The sequence below is a fragment of the Pleuronectes platessa genome, chromosome 19 (assembly GCF_947347685.1).
Source record: "Pleuronectes platessa chromosome 19, fPlePla1.1, whole genome shotgun sequence".
NCBI lineage: Eukaryota > Metazoa > Chordata > Actinopteri > Pleuronectiformes > Pleuronectidae > Pleuronectes > Pleuronectes platessa.
Genome location: NC_070644.1, coordinates 21,100,172 through 21,116,979, shown reverse-complemented (window position 1 = coordinate 21,116,979; position 16,808 = coordinate 21,100,172). Strand labels below are relative to the sequence as shown.

The 16,808-nt window shown below is 46.7% G+C and overlaps 1 protein-coding gene across 5 annotated transcripts; it reads left to right on the top strand.

Annotated features, from left to right (window-relative positions):
* Nucleotides 1–211: 211 nt before the first annotated feature.
* On the top strand, nt 212–14,704 carry LOC128424784 (endophilin-B2). Of its 5 annotated transcripts, XM_053411181.1 has the most exons (12): nt 212–340; nt 1,580–1,721; nt 2,109–2,120; nt 3,239–3,367; nt 4,056–4,189; nt 4,367–4,459; nt 4,862–4,924; nt 6,450–6,473; nt 6,567–6,656; nt 7,105–7,205; nt 9,649–9,847; nt 13,153–14,704. In XM_053411181.1, the coding sequence occupies exons 1-12, from the start codon at nt 278–280 to the stop codon at nt 13,258–13,260; spliced, it is 1,158 nt and encodes a 385-aa protein (XP_053267156.1). In that variant the 5' UTR covers nt 212–277; the 3' UTR covers nt 13,261–14,704. The 5 variants fall into 5 exon arrangements, with proteins under 5 accessions (XP_053267156.1, XP_053267157.1, XP_053267154.1 ...); XM_053411182.1 differs by lacking the exon at nt 2,109–2,120; XM_053411179.1 differs by having other exon boundaries at nt 6,450–6,656.
* Nucleotides 14,705–16,808: the final 2,104 nt, after the last annotated feature.

Genomic DNA, 16,808 nt, shown 5'->3' with positions numbered 1-16,808 from the left:
CCAGGAACTTTAGTTTTAGTACCGAACAGTTCCTGCAGGCGGCTGCTTGTCGATGTAAAGACCAACATTTGAGAAATCAGCTGACATGTAAACAATAAACAGCCACAACAAGCTGTCGTTCTTCAGTCCACCGGATGGCGTTTTGTCGTGCCTCGGTTTGGGTGCGGGCTCTTTAAGCCAGGCGAAGGGGAGATTTCCGAGTGTCCGTGAAGAGGCTGTATTTACGCTGCAGCACTCAGCTGATCGAGGATCTGTCTCGGAGCCGCTCGGCAGCATCATGGACTTCAACGTGAAGAAACTGGCCTCGGACGCCGGAGTGTTCTTCACCAGGGCCGTGCAGGTAAGAGCCGGCCCCCCGCTGCGCAGCGACCACAGCCCGGCTGGAGGAGCAGCGAGGACCCGCTAGGCTGCTCCGGTATCCGGCTGGAAGACACCGAGCTGAGGGCCGCTAATCCACACACACGCACACAGAGAGAGAGAGAGACACAGGGACACACGCACACACAGAGACACACAGGGACACACGCACACACATAGAGACACACAGGGACACACACACACGCAGAGAGAGACATGCACAGGGACACACGCACACACACACACGCAGAGACAGAGACATGCACGTCATGTTATTCCTCCATCTATTATTGATGCTGTGATCGTGGTTTAACCATGAGACACATTCATTCCCCCCCCCCCCTCAGGAAAAGTCACACTGCGTTGACTCATATAAAATCATATATATATATATATATATATATATATGTCTATATATCTATATTACGTACACTAAATTATAGACTCCTATAGAATAAACTCCATCTATAACGCCACAGTAACATCTTAAGTCCTCTCAAATACTTGACAAAGATTTCGTTTTCGAGTTTATAGCCTTAACTATTACTTTATAAATTATGAGGCTATGTAATAATGTACACGTAGCATCAGGGAAGCACTCCGATATTTTACTTAACAGTTCAAGTACATAAACAGTGTAGTACAACACTAAAACAATAACTTTCGTATTGGCTTTTAAAATACTAATAGTAAAAATACTCTGAATGTAATCTGTTACCTTTTGTTACATTCTACTTTGAATTCAGTTTATTGAATTTATTTAGTACTTTATGCTAATGCTAGCACACCAACATGCTAACAGTGAATATGCTAACATGAAGTGAAGCAGGTGTAAGATTGTTACCATGTTTAATGTAGCATGTTAGCATGCTAATGGTGAATATGCTAGCACGAGGGATAGAGTTTGTAAGCATGTTTAATGTAGCATGTTAGCACGCTGGCGATGGCTATTTAGCACTGAAAATAACTTAGGCTAATGGGATTGTTGTTTGCTCCGGATTTAAACCAAATTATACCAAAACCTAAATTGTAACATGATGATGATGGCGTCGGGTTTGGAGCCAGATTCCATCAATTTGTGCTTAAAGCACAAACTTCACTGACGAGGCTCAGAACAAAGATCATCCTTCAAATGTTCACGTGTTTAAAGACATTTGCTAAAGTGTGGATTTGATCCCGTGAAGCCACTTCCTGTAGTTTCACCTCCTTCACTCTGACGTAGTTCACTGAGGAGAAACTGGGTCAGGCTGAGAGAACCGAGCTGGACCAGCACCTGGAGAACCTCCTCACTCGAGCTGACGGAACCAAGAACTGGACCGAGAAGATCCTGAGACAAACGGAGGTGCTGCTGCAGCCCAACCCAAGTAAGTCAGGAGGAGGAGGAGCGGGTCGTCCACTGGTCGTGAGGTCGAGGGTTCAATCCCCAACTCCTCACGCCCACACGTTGTTTTTATTACTGTGTGAAGGGAATAATGAGTAAAGAACCTTCTCTTGTGAACAGTTCCAACAAATGACATCACTTCCTGTTGAATAAGTTACATAATAATAAATAAATATTCTTGTTTAATTTAATTTGTTTGTATTTTTATGTTTTTGTGTCCATGACCTCTGCTCATTGAATCGGATAAATGTGACAGCATCTTACGCCCCATGTCTTTGACCTGAGCCAGTGTTTGGTCCATGTTGTGGTCCAGCAGCTGGACACTGCTTCATGTCCATGTGCTCTGTGTTTCTATCTCCTCATGCTTCAGTGGATCACACAGGTGAGTTCATGGAGATAAACAATGCCCCCTACTGGCCAGGGGTTTATCTCATCTCTCTGACGTGTTGCTTTAATTATGACATGTGAAGCAGCCATGACACATACATGTAGTTAAAAACAAGTCCATCTCTATAACCATTTTCTCTTTGTGCAATTTCATACATGAGCAGTCCTGTTTCACTGTTTATATTCTGTTATATTCTATATTATTTGCTTGTGCATATATAGCTTATTGATTATTATATTATTATTTACTGAGTTATAATATCAATCATTGCAATAAAAAGTTTCAGTATACTGTATGTATGGAAATAATATATACTGATAGCACACTGAAGAGGTTTATCACTCAATGGATCAACATAAGATTTATAAAATCAGTTTTTCCACAAAAAATATAAGAATGTCGTAGTTATCGTGATTATTATCGATGTGAACATTTTTATCTCGATACAAAGTTTGGCCATATCTTAATTTCACTGTTGTGGGATAAATAAAAGATCCAATAAACTTCACGTAAAGCAAACCGGACCTAAACTGCAGAGCAGGAGCAAGGTGACGACAAACTGAAAACACAAGCTGAGGAAGAGAGAGGATTAAACTCAGGTGTGGCACATCAGGGTGGAGCAGCCAATCACAGCAGCAGGAAACAATCAAACAGGAAGTAAGACAAAAGGGAGGGACACACAAGGCAACAAACTTCAAAATAAAACGGGAGATAAGAAGTTCACAATCCAAAAGTCCAGATATAAAAATCCGAAAACAATATAAACACAAGTGGAACAGATGTTCTGGTGCAGCAGGTGGAGAACACGAGCTGATGTGAACAGGTTGGGGGTGCAGTGACTAGGCAGACACACACAAGTGTTGAGTTACACACTCAGGTAGCTGCCAGGCAGCGATGCCTTCAAGGACACTGGAAACTCTAAAGAGGGTTTTCTGACAACAGTTCTACAATTATGTTTTCATTCTTACAGACATATTGCTTTCTACTAAATACAGCCAAAGCACATACGTAACGCAACACATACAAAAAACATAACAAAACATTCTTACATTTTGTGTCAATGATTTTGACGAAGGATCCTGAACTTTGTTGTCTTTGTTGGACCTGCTCAGGTTCTCGAATCGAAGAGTTTATCTACGACAAACTGGACAAGAAGCTTCCGTCCAGGACGACCAACGCAGAGCTGCTGGGACAACACATGCTGGACGCTGCACAGGAGTTTGGTCCAGAGACGCCGTACGGTCAGTGGAGGTCCAATCAGAACCTCAGTCTGAACTGCTGTCACACAAAGACAGTGACACACACTGTAACACACTGCAACACACTGTTATACACTGTCTCACACTGTCACACACTGTCACACACTGCAACACACTGTCACACACTGTCACACACTGTCACACACTGTCTCACACTGTAACACACTGTCACACACTGCAACACACTGTCACACACTGTCTCACACTGTCTCACACTGTTACACACTGTTACACACTGTCACACACTGTCACACACTGTAACACACTGTTACACACTGCCACACAGTGCAACACACTGTAACACACTGTCACACACTGTAACACACTGTCCCACACTGTCACACACTGTCACACACTGTAACACACTGTTACACACTGCCACACAGTGCAACATACTGAAACACACTGTCACACACTGTCACACACTGTAACACACTGTCCCACACTGTCACACACTGTCACACACTGTCACACACTGTAACACACTGTCCCACACTGTCACACACTGTTACACACTGCAACACACTGTCTCACACTGCAACACACTGTCTCACACTGTAACACACTGCCACACACTGTTTGTGAAGCTCTTTATAACCTTGTTTTGATAAAGTGCCAAACAAGAAAAGTTGTGTGTAATACATGTGTGTATTTGTGTCTTTGTGTGTAGGTAGCACCCTGGTCATAGTGGGAGAGTACCAGAAGAAACTGGGAGGAGCCGAGCGTGACTTCCTCCAGACCTCGGCCGCCTCCTTCCTCACTCCTCTTCGTAACTTCCTGGAAGGAGACTGGAGGACGATCTCAGTGAGTCTGAGGGACGCCCACGAGCTCTGAGACGTTTCACAGCTGAGCTGTCTCAGACCCGTCCACAGAGACGTGGACATGTGTCTCCTCTCATGTCTGATTTGTTGCTGTTCGCTCTTTAGTTAGAGGTTAAAGGGACGTCACAGTGTTGCTCACTCGATTCCTCTCCCTTTGCAGAAAGAGAGGAAGCTTCTGGACAATCGACGTCTGGATCTGGACATCTGCAAAGCCCGTCTGAAAAAAGCGAAGCTGGCAGAAGCTAAAGCTGCAGTGAGTTTCATCTGGTCACAGATGTCTTCTGCTTCTTCTCGTCCTGTTGTCTCAAACATGACGTTTCAGCGAAGCTTTAAATCATCAAATAACTAATTCAACTCAAACCAACTTTTAGTCTGGTGTCCCGTCTGCTAACATGGAGGAGGTGGGGCTTCTGTCCACTAACGATAACAACTTGTCCTTGAACAGATCAGTAATCATCAGAGTGGTGCCTGGGTCTGGAGTTCAGTCCTCAGAGATCTGTACATCAGAAATTCAAATACTGTGTCTTCTGCTTCTGAATGATTTTCATCACTCGATTTGGAGCTTGTTTGCTTTTTGTCTTCTAACCTCTTTTAGTTTTTCTGTTTGAATGATTCTAACTTCATGACTGACACTCCTCTCTGCTCTTGTTCGAAGGCTGCACCTGATTTCCAGGAGACGAGGCCTCGGAACTACGTCCTCTCTGCCAGCGCGTCCGCGGTAAGAGACCAACTGTCAGCTAAGCTAACATGCTAACAGATCAACTGAACATGGGACTTTAAAATCCAACATCAAGTCAGTTGAGTTCACTGCTTCTGACTCAGACAACCAGGGGAAGGTCATGTGAGTGAAAGATCAGCTGCATTTATGAACCTCCTTTCAGACCTGAAGTCTGACGTGTTCCTCACGTGTTCCTGACGTGTTCCTCACATGTTTTTACGTGTTCCTCACGTGTTCCTCACATGCTCCTTTTTTTACGTGTTCTTTACATGTTCTTGACGTGTTCCTGACATGTTCCTCACATGTTCCTGACGTGTTCCTCACATGTTTTTTACGTGTTCCTGACGTGTTTTTGACGTGTGCCTGACTTGGTCCTGACGTGTTTCTGACGCGTTCTTCAGGTGTTCCTGATGTGTTTTTTTACTTGTCCCTCCCCTGCTCCTGACGTGTTCCTGACGTGTTCCTCACGTGTTCCTCACGTGTTTTTACGTGTTCCTGACGTGTTCTGCAGGTTCCGTATGTGAGAACCAATGTCTGAGTCAGACGTGTCATGCTCCATGTTTGTGTGTCTGTGACTGGATCGGCTGCAGGGCGGCTGGGAGAGCTGGGACGTGGCCCCGGACCCGGCTGCATGCGAGCAGAGGAAGGTTGTGTAGATCTACGTGTCGGCAGTGAAGTAGAAGTAGAACCTGGAGTTAGAGCCGTTTGTCTGTGGTGGTAGAACGTTCTCATCGCTCCTCAGAGATTCTCGTTCTGTGCTTTTTGTTCCTTCACCGTTTCTCCTTTGGTCCCGGACAATTTGACTTGAATTATTTGTCCTGCGAGTTGAAGAAAAAGAGGAGACACATGTCAACGTCCACAAAGTCCCACAATCCAGTTAATCAAGTGAACATTTTCACATTTTGAATCCACTTAATAGTCTCCACCACTTGTCCGGATTTTCACCATGTATTGTTACCTGATATGAACCAGGACATAGTCAGACCCATAAAACATCTCACCTGCAAATATCGAATATGTCTTTGGTGAAGTGATGCTTCCTTACAACAACACAAGTTCACCACAAGGGGGCACAACACCACAAAACTTCTGCAGCTGCCACATCTGCAGAAAGTAGAGTAAAGGTCAGATTCAGTTCAAGCTGGTGTTCTACAGTGATGGGTCAGAATCAAACACATCAGAGACTTGATTACAAAAGCAGTTTGAAGATCAGGCAACATTAAGGTGGAAATATCAGAATAAAATAACCCAGTTATATCCGTGGCAGTTGAAATATTTTGTACAATAAAAGGTTTTTAAAAGAAATTAGAATAAGATTAAATGATGCAGCTCTTTGTTATTTTCTTCTTCAAGCCGACATCTTTAAAACTGTGATGCAGAATAAAGACCAAACTAAGAAGAAATAAAGTCTCGGATTTCCAGAATAAAGTTGTAACTTAACGTGAACAAAGTTATGATAACACACAGTTATGATAACATACATTGTATTGTGGTTTTAACAATGTGTTTTCCGCTGTGCTCTCAGCTGCTGAGCGAGGAGGTGGATAAAGTAAGTGTCTTCACTCGTGGTCACTGTGTGTGTTTGTGTGTTTGTGTGTTTGTGTCTGAGTCCAGTTGTGAAGCTCTTCACTTCCTCCTGCAGGCAGAGCACGAGCTGCGCGTCGCTCAGACCGAGTTCGACCGACAGGCTGAAGTCACTCGCCTGCTGCTGGAAGGAATCAGCAGCACACATGTGAGTGAGGTCATGTGACTCAGTGAGTCAGCCGCTCCCCCCCGCTCCCTGTGACGATGCAGAGGAAATCTTGTTGCATTCAGCTTCTGTCACAGGGTCTGTTTATTATTATCATGATATCTACTACAGAGGTTCAGTCGATCACTAAAAGTGAATTTGATGATGTGTCCGAGATGAAGACATCAGGTCCGAGATGACGACAACCTGAAAACATGAGTCACCATTAAATTCTGATCCGAATCACACACACTTATAAATATCAGTTCTCTCAACATGTAGGATTGTTTCCCCTGAGAAATCAGTTCAGTGTTAAAAACATCACCAGGTTCACTGGAACTCAGTTCAGTGTTAAAAACATCACCAGGTTCACTGGAACTCAGTTCAGCAGCTTCTGTGAGATCCTGTGAAGCAGAGTCTCCTCTCACACTCGTCTCTCTTCTCCCCTCAGCTCAACCACCAGAGATGTTTGCAGGATTTTGCCGAGGCTCAGGCGACGTACTACGCTCAGTGTCACCACCACATGGTGGAGCTGCAGCAGGAGCTCCACAGGTGAGGAGTCCCCATCAAACACCTCATCACAGGAGACAGACCTCCTGATCCACTCATACCAGTTCATCTCCCAGTTCATCTCCCAGTTCATCTACCAGTTCATCTACCAGTTCATCTACCAGTTCATCTCCCAGTTCATCTCCCAGTTCATCTACCAGTTCATCTACCAGTTCATCTGGCAGTTCATCTACCAGTTCATCTCCCACTTCATCTCCCACTTCATCTCCCAGTTCATCTCCCAGTTCATCTACCAGTTCATCTACCAGTTCATCTCCCAGTTCATCTCCCAGTTCATCTCCCAGTTCATCTACCAGTTCATCTACCAGTTCATCTGGCAGTTCATCTACCACTTCATCTCCCAGTTCATCTGGCAGTTCATCTACCAGTTCATCTACCAGTTCATCTACCAGTTCATCTCCCAGTTCATCTCCCAGTTCATCTCCCAGTTCATCTACCAGTTCATCTCCCAGTTCATCTCCCAGTTCATCTCCCAGTTCATCTACCACTTCATCTCCCAGTTCATCTGGCAGTTCATCTACCAGTTCATCTACCAGTTCATCTACCAGTTCATCTCCCAGTTCATCTCCCAGTTCATCTACCAGTTCATCTACCAGTTCATCTCCCAGTTCATCTCCCAGTTCATCTCCCAGTTCATCTCCCAGTTCATCTACCAGTTCATCTACCACTTCATCTACCAGTTCATCTACTAGTTCATCTACCAGTTCATCTGGCAGTTCATCTACCAGTTCATCTACAAGTTCATCTCCCAATTCCTCTACAAGTTCCTCTACCAGTTCTTCTCCCAGTTCATCTACCAGTTCATCTCCCAGTTCATCTACCAGTTCATCTACCAGTTCATCTGGCAGTTCATCTACCACTTCATCTACCAGTTCATCTACTAGTTCATCTACCAGTTCATCTCCCAATTCATCTACCAGTTCATCTACCAGTTCATCTACCAGTTCATCTACAAGTTCATCTCCCAATTCCTCTACAAGTTCCTCTACCAGTTCTTCTCCCAGTTCATCTACCAGTTCATCTCCCAGTTCATCTCCCAGTTCATCTCCCAGTTCATCTCCCAGTTCATCTACCAGTTCATCTACCAGTTCATCTCCCAGTTCATCTACCAGTTCATCTACTGAACTACCAGTTCATCTACCAGTTCATCTACCAGTTCATCTACTGAACTACCAGTTCATCTACCAGTTCATCTACCAGTTCATCTCCCACTTCATCTCCCAGTTCGTCTCCCACTTCTTCTCCCAGTTCGTCTCCCACTTCTTCTCCCAGTTCATCTCCCAGTTCATCTCGTAGAATAACAACTATCGCCAGTGATCACAAACGCTTGATGCAGTTGTTGGTAACACAACCAGTCATTAGGTTCAGGGGACAATTACTTTTTCACACAGGTCCAGTTAGGTTTGAATAACTTTTTCCCTTAATAAGTGAAATCATGATTTAAAAACTGCATTTTATATTTTCTCGGGTTTTCTTTGTCTAAAATAAAAATTGGTTTAATGATCTGAAACATTTAAGTTTGACAAATATGCAAAAACATAAGAAACCAGGAAGGAGGCAAATACTTTTTCACAGCACTGTGTGTTTGTCTGAGTGTGTTTTTGTTTGTGTGTTTCTGTGTATGTGTGTGTTTGTGTGTGTGTGTTTGTGTTTGTGTGTTTCTGTGTGAGTGTTTTTGTGTGTGTGTGAGTGTGTTTTTGTGTGTCTGTGTATGTGTATGTTAGTGTGTAAATGGTCCTGCCTCCCTCTGATTGGCTGGTAGCGTCTCCCTCTCCAGATGTTCTGGTCATTTCTCTAAACAGACGCAGATGTGGAGCGTGTGTGTAGAGCGTGTGTGTGTTCCTGTATCTTTGTGGGGACCATTCCCAGCGTAGACCAGCAGAGTGATGGTTCCCAGTCCTTCAGGGGGCTGTGTGAGGGTTCACACTGGTTTAGGGTTAGGTCTCGGTGAAGGCCTCAGGGTGGAGGGTGAAGGTTCGAGTCCGGGAGGCAGAGTGTGTGTGTGACGACACAGACACACAAACATGTGACGCACGGAGATGCATCACTGAATTCCTCTGACCTGCTCCTAACAACAACCTTTACTTTATTACCTTTCAAACAAACTTCAGTCAAATGATTCACATGATAAATGATATAAGAACAAACTGGGAGATGGAGACTCTCAGATTGTAATTATAACCAAGTATAGATTGTTTTAATTTTATTATTTGCAAGAGTTCAAATCGATGGAAATGAATTTTAATTTGTTAAATGATGTGTAAAAACATGCTTAGACATCCTGATTGACAGCTGAGAGGGACTCATGATTGGCTGATCGCATGTATGGGCGGGGCCTGGATGCTATGGCTCCACCCCACGATCAGTACCGATGAAAATAAGATGGAGATCATTAATGTCTCATATCCGTCAATTGTCTTCACAGATGCACCAGCGCCCCCCATTCCTCCGCCTTCCTGTCTGGCCCAGTGTCCCCGGGGGGGGCAGGGTCCACTGGCCAGAACGTGGTGGGCACGCTGGCGGTGGAACAGAGTCAGTTCCCAGTCACAGGAACCAGAAAGGCCAAGGTCCTCTATGACTATGATGGCCATGGTGCCAGCGAGCTGTCCCTCCTGGCTGACGAGGTACGAGCCTCTGACTCACACTAACATCCTCCATCTTGCTCCTGTGACTCAGCAGCTACATCTCTGTTGACCTGTTGTTTGAAATCAAAACTCACTTTGCACCTTTAACGTTTCGAGCATTAAGAGACTCTTGTTCTCACCGGAAACTAGAAATCCCTCTGCAGGAGCCTTTCCCAGTCTGCGTCACCACTCTCCATTGTTACCTACACGGCTGAGGTCTCCTCTCTGTCCAGCTTCACTAGAAGACTAGAAGCAGAATCCACAGACATTCCTCATCCTGTCTTTCCCCTGAAGCACAGGAAGCAACACGTCTCTGTCTGACAGAGGTCTCAGTGCCTCACGCCACCTGAACATGAACCCTCACAAGACCCAACTACTTTTCCTTTCAGGGAAAGCCCCCCCCCCCCCCCCCCCCCCCCCCCCCACACACACACCCACACACACACACACACCCACACAGACCTGTAGGAACCTGGGACAGTCGACTCTCCCTCTCTGCCAACATTACTGTAACAACACATTCCTGTAGATTCATACTGTACAACATCAGGAGGAGACGCCCCCTTGTCACTCGAAGGCGGCGCAGGTTCTAGTCCAGGCTCTGGTCCAGGCTCTGGTCCAGGCTCTAGTCCAGGTTCTGGTCCAGGCTCTGGTCCAGGTTCTGGTCAAGGCTCTGGTCCAGGCTCTGGTCCAGGCTCTAGTCCAGGTTCTGGTCCAGGCTCTGGTCCAGGCTTTAGTCCAGGTTCTGGTCCAGGCTCTGGTCAAGGCTCTGGTCAAGGCTCTGGTCCAGGCTCTAGTCCAGGTTCTGGTCCAGGCTCTGGTCCAGGCTCTGGTCCAGGCTTTAGTCAAGGCTCTGGTCAAGGCTCTGGTCCAGGCTCTGGTCCAGGCTCTGGTCAAGGCTCTGGTCCAGGTTCTGGTCCAGGCTCTGGTCAAGGCTCTGGCCCAGGCTCTAGTCCAGGCTCTGGTCCAGGCTCTGGTCCAGGTTCTGGTTCAGGCTCTGTTCCAGGCTCTGGTCAAGGCTCTGGTCAAGGTTCTGGTCCAGGCTCTGGTCCAGGCTCTGGTCCAGGCTCTGGTCCAGGCTCTAGTCCAGGTTCTGGTCCAGGCTCTGGTCAAGGCTCTGGTCCAGGCTCTAGTCCAGGCTCTGGTCCAGGCTCTAGTCCAGGCTCTGGTCCAGGCTCTAGTCCAGGTTCTGGTCCAGGCTCTGGTCCAGGTTCTGGTCAAGGCTCTGGTCCAGGCTCTGGTCCAGGCTCTAGTCCAGGTTCTGGTCCAGGCTCTGGTCCAGGCTTTAGTCCAGGTTCTGGTCCAGGCTCTGGTCAAGGCTCTGGTCAAGGCTCTGGTCCAGGCTCTAGTCCAGGTTCTGGTCCAGGCTCTGGTCAAGGCTCTGGTCAAGGCTCTGGTCCAGGCTCTGGTCCAGGCTCTGGTCAAGGCTCTGGTCCAGGTTCTGGTCCAGGCTCTGGTCAAGGCTCTGGCCCAGGCTCTAGTCCAGGCTCTGGTCCAGGCTCTGGTCCAGGTTCTGGTTCAGGCTCTGTTCCAGGCTCTGGTCAAGGCTCTGGTCAAGGTTCTGGTCCAGGCTCTGGTCCAGGCTCTGGTCCAGGCTCTGGTCCAGGCTCTAGTCCAGGTTCTGGTCCAGGCTCTGGTCAAGGCTCTGGTCCAGGCTCTAGTCCAGGCTCTGGTCCAGGCTCTAGTCCAGGTTCTGGTCCAGGCTCTGGTCCAGGCTCTGGTCAAGGCTCTGGTCCAGGTTCTGGTCCAGGCTCTGGTCCAGGCTCTGGTCCAGGCTCTGGTCAAGGTTCTGGTCCAGGCTCTGGTCAAGGCTCTGGTCCAGGCTCTGGTCCAGGCTCTAGTCCAGGCTCTGGTCAAGGCTCTGGTCCAGGCTCTAGTCCAGGCTCTGGTCCAGGCTCTAGTCCAGGTTCTGGTCCAGGCTCTGGTCAAGGCTCTGGTCCAGGCTCTAGTCCAGGTTCTGGTCCAGGCTCTGGTCCAGGCTCTGGTCCAGGCTCTGGTCCAGACTCTGGTCCAGGCTTTAGTCAAGGCTCTGGTCAAGGCTCTGGTCCAGGCTCTGGTCCAGGCTCTGGTCCAGGTTCTGGTCATCTCAGGCCTAAACTACTGCTCCTCCCTCCTGGCAGGTCTAATGTGATAGTGACCTCCGACCTCTGCAGCTCAGGAATTCGTACTTTCTTGATTCTTGTTGTTCTGGTTTGTCCCTCATGGCTGATTCACTTCTTGTGAGTCACTTTGGATCAAAGCTTCAATGAAATGAAAAGTAAACACGTAGTTAAACTCACGTCACCTCAGACATTTCTTCAACAAGAAGAACCTCCTCAGCTGCCGTAGAGACAAAGCTTGTGTTTCACCACAAAGTGTCAAAGCACCAGCGTTAGATTCAAACAGCGTCTGAAGTTGAGTCGGAGCTGGATGCAGCCCTGGCCTTGTGAGGGGGGGGGGGGGGGGGGGGGGACAGAAACATCATTAAAGATTCAAAGATCCTCACAGTTTGGATCTGAATCTGATTTCTGTCTGCACCATGTAAAAGTTGTGCAGGTTTATCCAAGTGAAAGTTTGAGTTCATCTGTCTCAGCGAAGAGGCTGATGTGAAGTGATCCTTTAAAAAGAATTAGTTCAGCTTCTTGTGAATGAAACATGGAGCTGAGACGATGGAGGAAACGTTAGTTGAGCAATAATCAGCTGAGCTGCCACAAACGCTTTGATAACTCGACCTGGAAATGGAAACATGCAAGTGTCCGGATGTTTAAATGAATCAGAGGGAGAGCAGGAGTCAGAGCCTCTGGACAAACAGGTAGGACTCCTCTTCTGGACGTGGGAAAGGAGTCAACCGCCTGTTTGAGCACGTCTGCACACGCTCACCTGCGTGCACCAGCCTGGAGCTGCTGGTATAATGCATTTCATAACTCAGCATCACACTAGCTCTAACTGTAATAATATTAACCCTCAACAGCCCCTTGACAAGTGAGGACCAAGCAGAATAATGTCCTCACTACATCAGGTTAACTTTGGAAAATGTAACTTATCTCAGGGTTCCTGTGGTCATGAAAACCTGGAAAAGTCATGGAATTGTTAAATGTTTATCTCCAGGCCTGGAAAAGTGCTTGAAGGTTTACAGTCTGCTTTGGAATTCTCATTGTTTTACTTAAATACTAAATGTTGTTCCTTTTTCATGTAACCACCGAGATTTCACAAAATGTTTGGTGATGGAAATTTGGTTTAGAGTTATTGAAGTCATTGAATCCATTGGTCAAAATGTGAATGAACCCTGTTCTCTAAAAACATCTTGTTTCTGTTTGTTTCTCCAGATCATCACCGTTCACACCGTACCAGGGATGGACCCTGATTGGTTGATTGGAGAACGAGGCAACGAGAAGGGCAAAGTTCCTGTCACCTACCTCGAGCTGCTGAGCTAATGGACACACACACACACACACACACACACACACACACACACACACACACACACACACACACACACACACATATGCAAACCCGTGCATTAACTGGTGGAGGATTGAATTCTCCGTCTGATTGGTTGTTTCCTCTCATCACTCATGTTCCGTTTGGAGGATTCTTCTTTAAACCTGAATCTTCCTCATCTCACGGACTTGGTTCAAGATGAATCATATTCAATGAGACCCTCCTGGTTTAGTAAAGTAAAATAAAAAAGGATTACCAGACTTTCTGTTTTGAAACATATCTAAACCACTGTTACATCTTTAAAATCATCAATCTTCTCTTTAGGTCTCATTCTACAGTTTCTGTGTCTTAGAGGTGACAGTTAATAAAACATGTTATATAAATGACTCTGTGCGAGTCTCGAACTGGAACTCCAGAAACCGGCCAGTAGGAGGTGCTGCAGCGCACCCAGCACACCTCTGTACTTCGGCTTCTGGTAAATCGTAACTCGTGGTCGCTGAGATCCAGGAAGACGCTGACGTGGCTCCAACGTCTGCGGAGCAAAAAACACGAGCAGCAAATTCGAATGATCATTGTGTGGTAACTCTGCTGTTATGTATAAATCACTTGCACAGACCAGCTCTCTGAGTGACTCACAGCCGGACCTGACGCCACATGTGAGTCTGTGGACGTTCAAACCACATCAGAGAAGTTACTCATCACCTGAGAGGGAGGAGCTTCAGTTCCGTTGAATCCTAGATTTAAATATTTTCCGATGATGTAAAGTCTTAATTGTGTTCAGTGAGTCAGAGCCGAGTGTTGTCAAAGGGAAATGATCAACACAAAGGGAGAGTTCACAGTCGAGCTCTCACTGTGTATTCAAACTGTGACTTCACCTCTAGTGTGGAGGAGACAGTCAGGACGGGGACGTGGTTCTCCTGAGTGAACGATCCTTCAGGTTCTACATCGTGCTAACAAACCCAGAGAAAGGTTTCTCTTTACGTTCTACGATATAACCTCCTCATTCAAATACAATGGAATTCATTACGAGTAGTTTCAAATTTGTTGGACCTTGAATTAACGCAGTGGGGTCATAGCTAGCAAGGGCATTCCTGGTCCCCAGAGGATGATACAGGTGTTTTTGTGCCTCGCTGTCTTTTCCTCGATGGTCCCGGTCTGGCCACAACCTGTGGGATGAAAAAGTAAAGCCAACTGTCATGAAATTTAATGAGTAAACTAATAATTTCCTCTAGCGCCACCCTCAGGCTACCTTTCAATTTCCAACGTGTCAGAACATTGATCTACTGTGTGTGTCCATGAATTCATATCAGTTATTTAGAGAGCTGTGTTTTAGTTTATATTCATATCTAGAATTTAGTGTGTTGTTGCATTAATGAGTGAACATTCATCACATCTGTGTTTCCCTGTACAATAAACGTGCATGTGTGTGACAAGTAATGTGGTTGTGTGATTCTTGAATGTCCACAAACATGTCACAAATCAACACAATTACTTTTGAACTTAGTTTCAATATAAATCCTCTCCAGTAGGAAACAGATAGAAGTCAGGAAGGGAACCAGTGAACCCCATGAGGGAACAGAGAGCTGCAGGTCAGGGAACAGCTGGAACACATCAGGGGGGAGCAGCCAATCACAGGGGCAGGAGACAGCATGTCATCCAGCAATGATTTCTATTTGTATTAGTTTTATGTGTTTTTACTTGTGTGTATTTTCTTTGTGAAGCACTTCGATGTAGTAGTTGAATGTGTTGATATGACGTCGTCACTCAGCTCCCTGCCCATGTGACTGTTGTGTTGCAACAAGAAGAAACGTCTGAGTTGTTTATTCTCAGTAGGAGATCGGGGGGGCGGATGAGTAAAGCCTCAGTGATTCATAGAAACTCTGTGTTTCCTCAGGGCGATTACATCCGTGGTCATTTTTAGAACTCGGGTGTGGTGAGTGTTCACAGGTCTGAGTGGGTCAGGGCTTCTCTCGGTGTCCTCCCATGGATACAGTGAAGTCATTCACTGTCAGGCAGCCAGTGAATAGGGCCGGTGTGGCCAAGGGGGTAGAGCGGCCGTTCTCCAACATGAAGGTTGCCGGTTCCAACCCCACTCTTCCCCATCTGTATGCCGAAGTGTCCTTGGCAAGATACTGAACCCCTAAGTGGCCCCTCATAAATGTTGAGTGTTCTAAAAATACAAGTCGCTTTGGACAAGAAGCTTCAGCTAAATGATGACGTACCAGCAACAACACAACAAACACCAATATGCCTGACACACAAAGTGCTCGTGATCTGTTGCGACACTAATATGCATGACACCCTATGTGGACATTTCGCGAGTCCTGTTTCTATTGGGATGGTTATGATGTCGTGGGTCTGGTTCTGAACCGGTGGAGTCGGATCAGGTCTCATTTTAACACTGAGTTCTGAGTGTGAGCGTCTCGTGTCCAACATGTGGACGAGTCCTTTTCATGATGTTTCAATGAGTCTGATAAACTGAGGAACCAAACCACCCAGTGACTTCCTGGGCAGGTCCTGAGAACCAGTGATGAGTGAGTGCTGGTTCCAGTGAGAGCCGAGTGGAGGAGGACACAGAAACTCCAGCTGCAGCTTCTGATCTCACTGTGTGTGTCCCTGAGCAAGAGAGAGAGTGTGTGTGTGTGTGGGGGGGGGGGGTTCACATGATAGCCTGTACGATGATGAGTAAATAAAAAGTCATGTTCACGTTCATCATCTGTAAACTGATGAGGCGACTGTAGGGGCTGCGTGATTGGCCCGTTCCTCACACATTCACTGGCTCCATGGACGCTGGTTCTGACCTCCAGCGTGATTCAGGCCACGCCTACCTAAGAATCACCACTGACTGCAGAGGGCGCTGTTGCTTAGTGAAGCTACACAGTGTTCACAGCTAGCCTGGATGCCAGACGAACTTAGCCCCGCCCACAACATTTGAGGTCGGGAAGTTCGGTCTGGAGTCCGTTGGGGAGAAATTATGCCCGGTTCGAAATCGACCGGACCAATCAGATTGTCAGGGCGGGCTATAAACAACTACGTCATCAAAGAGCGCTTGGGTTGTTTTCCACCAACACGCCTGCGGCTGGAGAGCTGAGATGTGTAGCTGCTGCCTCTGAGTCTGTTGTAGGAGACATCGACAGCGCATCCATTTTGAAAGAGGAAGAGAGAAACGCGATCAAGGCTTTTGTGGATCGAAAAGATGTTTTTGCCGTCTGGCCCCGATGGTCGTGAAGAAGATGGGACACGGGAATGTCGCGTTCCAACCGTGTTATTAATTCTTACAGGACCGACTAATGCGATATGATTTGTTTGATGTGTTGTGGAGCTGTAATCCTAACGGAGAACTTCGTACGTGCATTCACCTTTACTGTCACTCACTGCTACACCTGCCCCTTTATGCATACTGTTTTATTCTGTTATTTTGTGTTGGGCTTATTTTGTTTTACACGTAGCGACTCCCCTCGCATAACTACCTGCAGTGTAAGGAGCGGACCATGTTAATAGACGCACCAGTACCTCGCTTGCGGACCAGTGCAATAAGACA

What these genes read in the sequence shown, in the direction of transcription:
- LOC128424784 (XM_053411179.1), top strand. Translation starts at nt 278, where the DNA reads ATGGACTTCAACGTGAAGAAACTGGCCTCGGACGCCGGAGTGTTCTTC. An exon ending in TGGTCCAGAGACGCCGTACG is followed by an intron (nt 3,368 to 4,055) that starts GTCAGTGGAGGT and finishes CTTTGTGTGTAG; the next exon opens with GTAGCACCCTGGTCATAGTG. An exon ending in AAGGAATCAGCAGCACACAT is followed by an intron (nt 6,657 to 7,104) that starts GTGAGTGAGGTC and finishes TTCTCCCCTCAG; the next exon opens with CTCAACCACCAGAGATGTTT.